Source organism: Alligator sinensis, unplaced genomic scaffold, assembly GCF_000455745.1.
Source record: "Alligator sinensis unplaced genomic scaffold, ASM45574v1 scaffold472_1, whole genome shotgun sequence".
Classification (NCBI taxonomy): Eukaryota; Metazoa; Chordata; order Crocodylia; family Alligatoridae; genus Alligator; species Alligator sinensis.
The window spans coordinates 1,055,147-1,058,272 of NW_005842518.1; the positions used below are offsets into that span (position 1 = coordinate 1,055,147).

The following is a 3,126-nucleotide window of genomic DNA, read 5'->3' on the forward strand; positions in this document are numbered from 1 at the left end:
GATCACCAAACCGACTTCAAATCACGCTACCATAAGTAACTTACTGGTTCCCACTTCTCCATTTACAGATTCAACTTGTTGATCACAGCTAAACTCCGCCTGTTCCAATACATCTTTTCTTTGAAGTACAATATTGTCAGGAATGGGTAAGTATATTTTAGCCAAAAACATTTTTCTTTTAGCAGATTCATAAATCTAAAAATAAAACAGACTGTTTCAATTCAAAAAGTTGTGTTAGTAAAGGAAAAGACCAAGCAAACAGATTCTGGAAGAAGTTCAAGGAAGAAACTGATACTTCAAGAAGGTACAATAAATAAAAAGCAAGAGATTAACATTACACAGAGAGATAATGCAAACAGATCCAGTTTTTCATTACATAGTATCTAAATTCAGCACAGCCATTGTCATAGATATTCTTGTAAACCTTTCTGAGGTAATGAATTACTATTATCCCTCCTATAAAAACAAAAGCCCCCTTTACATGTGCAGGTAAAGGCACAATGGGATCTAATGCAAGATCTGTACAAATCATTGCCATGCCACATATGCTGACAAAATTCCCAGCCGCAGGGGAGACACTGCTACAGGTGAAAATTAAAGTTTGATAGCAATCAGCTATAAAGTTTGTACATATTTTTGAGGTCTAACTTTATAGCTTGTTGGAGCTTTTTATGGTATGATAGCTTCTCTGAATGTGTAGCTAGTTTTAAGGTAATTGCACAATTAACCAGCTAATTGTGCGATAACTGTAACATGTAGAAGGGGCCTAAGAAACAGTGGGTAGACCTATACAGCATAATGCAGAGATACCTGATCTAGTTCTGAAGACTCTAGCTTGGGTACCAGAACCAATATAACTGTGATTTGTCTAGCCTAATTGATTTTGCAAAAAAAATTAACTGAGCGCAGATCTCTACTGGGTTTAATTAAGCTTGCTAAAAAGCAGATTAGCTTAGACAGAGATTTGTGTTAATGTGACTATTTTGCTTCTGACACCTGAGCTACCCCAACCTGGCACTGCTTTGTGCTCTGCAGGAATACCCAGAGTGACTAATGTCCAGACCACAAAGGTATTTTAATGCCCAACTCCCTTGGATACACAATAGCTTTGTGCATGCAGGTCTAAATATCTTATGTCCACGGCAAACAAATAATATATGGTACTAGAGGGAATTAAACCTGGATTTTCCCAGTACCAGACCTGTCACCCTACCCAGTGGGCCAATATTTATTTCAAATTGTAAACTGCTTGCACATATGTACATGCACAGATTGCATGTACATAATTACAGGCATACTTTAGATAACCACTTCTGAAAATCTGTTGAGGTATTTTTGTATGCTATTTATACAAAGCTCAACTAAAACTTAAAAGAATATAATAAGTGTCTGATCATTAAAGCCATCAATTCATAAAGTTTAGGATCCTTTACTTTATCTAAATTCTTCTACCTACACTTAATTCCTCTACTCTGGCACACTGGCTATACAATTTAACCGGGCTACCCCTGTATATTAAGAACAATACTTTGTATCTGGATAAAATATCTCCCCAACACACATACACAGTCTTGATTTGACCATATCAACAGATGGAAAATCCAACACTTCCTTTTGTAATGTTCCAACAATTAATCATGCTCCCTGCTAAAAACTGTGCCTAATTCATAATTTGATTTTGACTGACTTTAACGTCCAACCATTGTTTACTGTTAAGATTTCACTGTGCCATGATTAGAGCCTTTAGTGACAGTATCTTCTCTTCTGATGGTACTTCAGTACTCTTAATTCCTCTGCCTAAAGAAAAGGGAAAGAACCAGGAAGACAACTAAGGGAGAAAGCAGAACTTAAACTGACAAATACCACACAAAACAGGAGAGAGGCAAAGGCTGCCAACTGCAACCAAAAGAAACAACAATGAAATGTGGTCCTCTGTTTTTCCTTTTTTAAAGATAGCTGTAGTAACAGGAAGAAGAGTAATTATGATGATAACGATAAGAAGAAGAAAGAAGTGCTTCTTTCTTTCAAGAAAGGCTTTGAATGGATTTGTAGGACATAAGCACAAACTGATAAAAGCATTCTGTCCCTAGCCAAGGCAGCTGAGAGAAACTGAGAAGGAGGATGTATTCACTGTCCTTTTCTTCTATCGGCAAGAGGCACAAGGAAGGATGCACTCTATAGTTATTGCTTGAGGCACATGGTTTCCACAGCTGGACTGTACATGCTGACAATAATCACTCAAAAAAGGAAACATTTTATATGAACGGTCTCAAGCCACAAAGAAATACACAATCTGTACAAATGCCCTGTCTTTATCAATATTTGCTATTCTGTCAATCTTTGCTTTTAAAAGTTATGGACAACAAGGTTATTTCAAGTCTACTTTCAAATCATTAATAAATACTAAATAGCACTTGGCCTAGTACTGATTTAACTAAACACAGCCCCAGTTGATGCTAATTCTCCAGTTACAGTTCTCCACTGATAATTACTTTTTGAGGTCTGTCATTAAGGGCCATTCTATACATTCAGATAAAGGCACAATAAGATCTACTGCACAATCTACACAATCATGCCTCCTACAATGCCACACGTGCATGACAGGAGGTGCAATTGTGGGATTGTGCATTAGATCCTATTGCACCATATCACTGCTTCAAGGGGATAAAGCGTTTTTCCTGCTGCCCTCTCCGTGAGCCCCACTGAGAGCCCCACAGCTGAGGTGGCTTGGCAGGGGGGAAGGGGGCAGCATGCTCCCCACTGTAAGCACCACAGCTGACAACACTACCACCACTGCAAGACTTATCAGCTGCAGGCTGGCAATAGATGGTGCACCCCTGTGGCTGGGAGCCCCTTAGTTGATGGGGCTCCCAGCCACAGAAGAGTACTTGGCCCCACATTCAATTAATGCTAATGGAGAATTAGAAAAACCTACAAAGTTATTCCATTTTTAGTGGAATTGTTTTGTAGCTTACTGCTTGTTTTATCATCCAGTCATTAATTGGCTGAATGTGTAGCTGGGTTACAACTTAAGGCATGATTACCTGTTTAATCATGCCTTAAATGTAATGTGTAGAAGGTGCCAGAGTTAGCTTTTAATCTTTTTAATGCAGAAAATAGGGAAAG

The 3,126-nt window shown here is 38.4% G+C and overlaps 1 protein-coding gene across 1 annotated transcript in view; it reads right to left on the bottom strand.

Annotated features, from left to right (window-relative positions):
* CC2D2B (coiled-coil and C2 domain containing 2B) overlaps positions 1 to 3,126 on the bottom strand; it is a 112,341-nt gene that overhangs the window by 64,724 nt on the left and 44,491 nt on the right. The window contains exon 15 of the mRNA XM_025213285.1: positions 45 to 195. Coding sequence (XP_025069070.1) covers positions 45 to 195 — 151 coding nt within the window. The remainder of the gene's footprint in view (positions 1 to 44; positions 196 to 3,126) is intronic.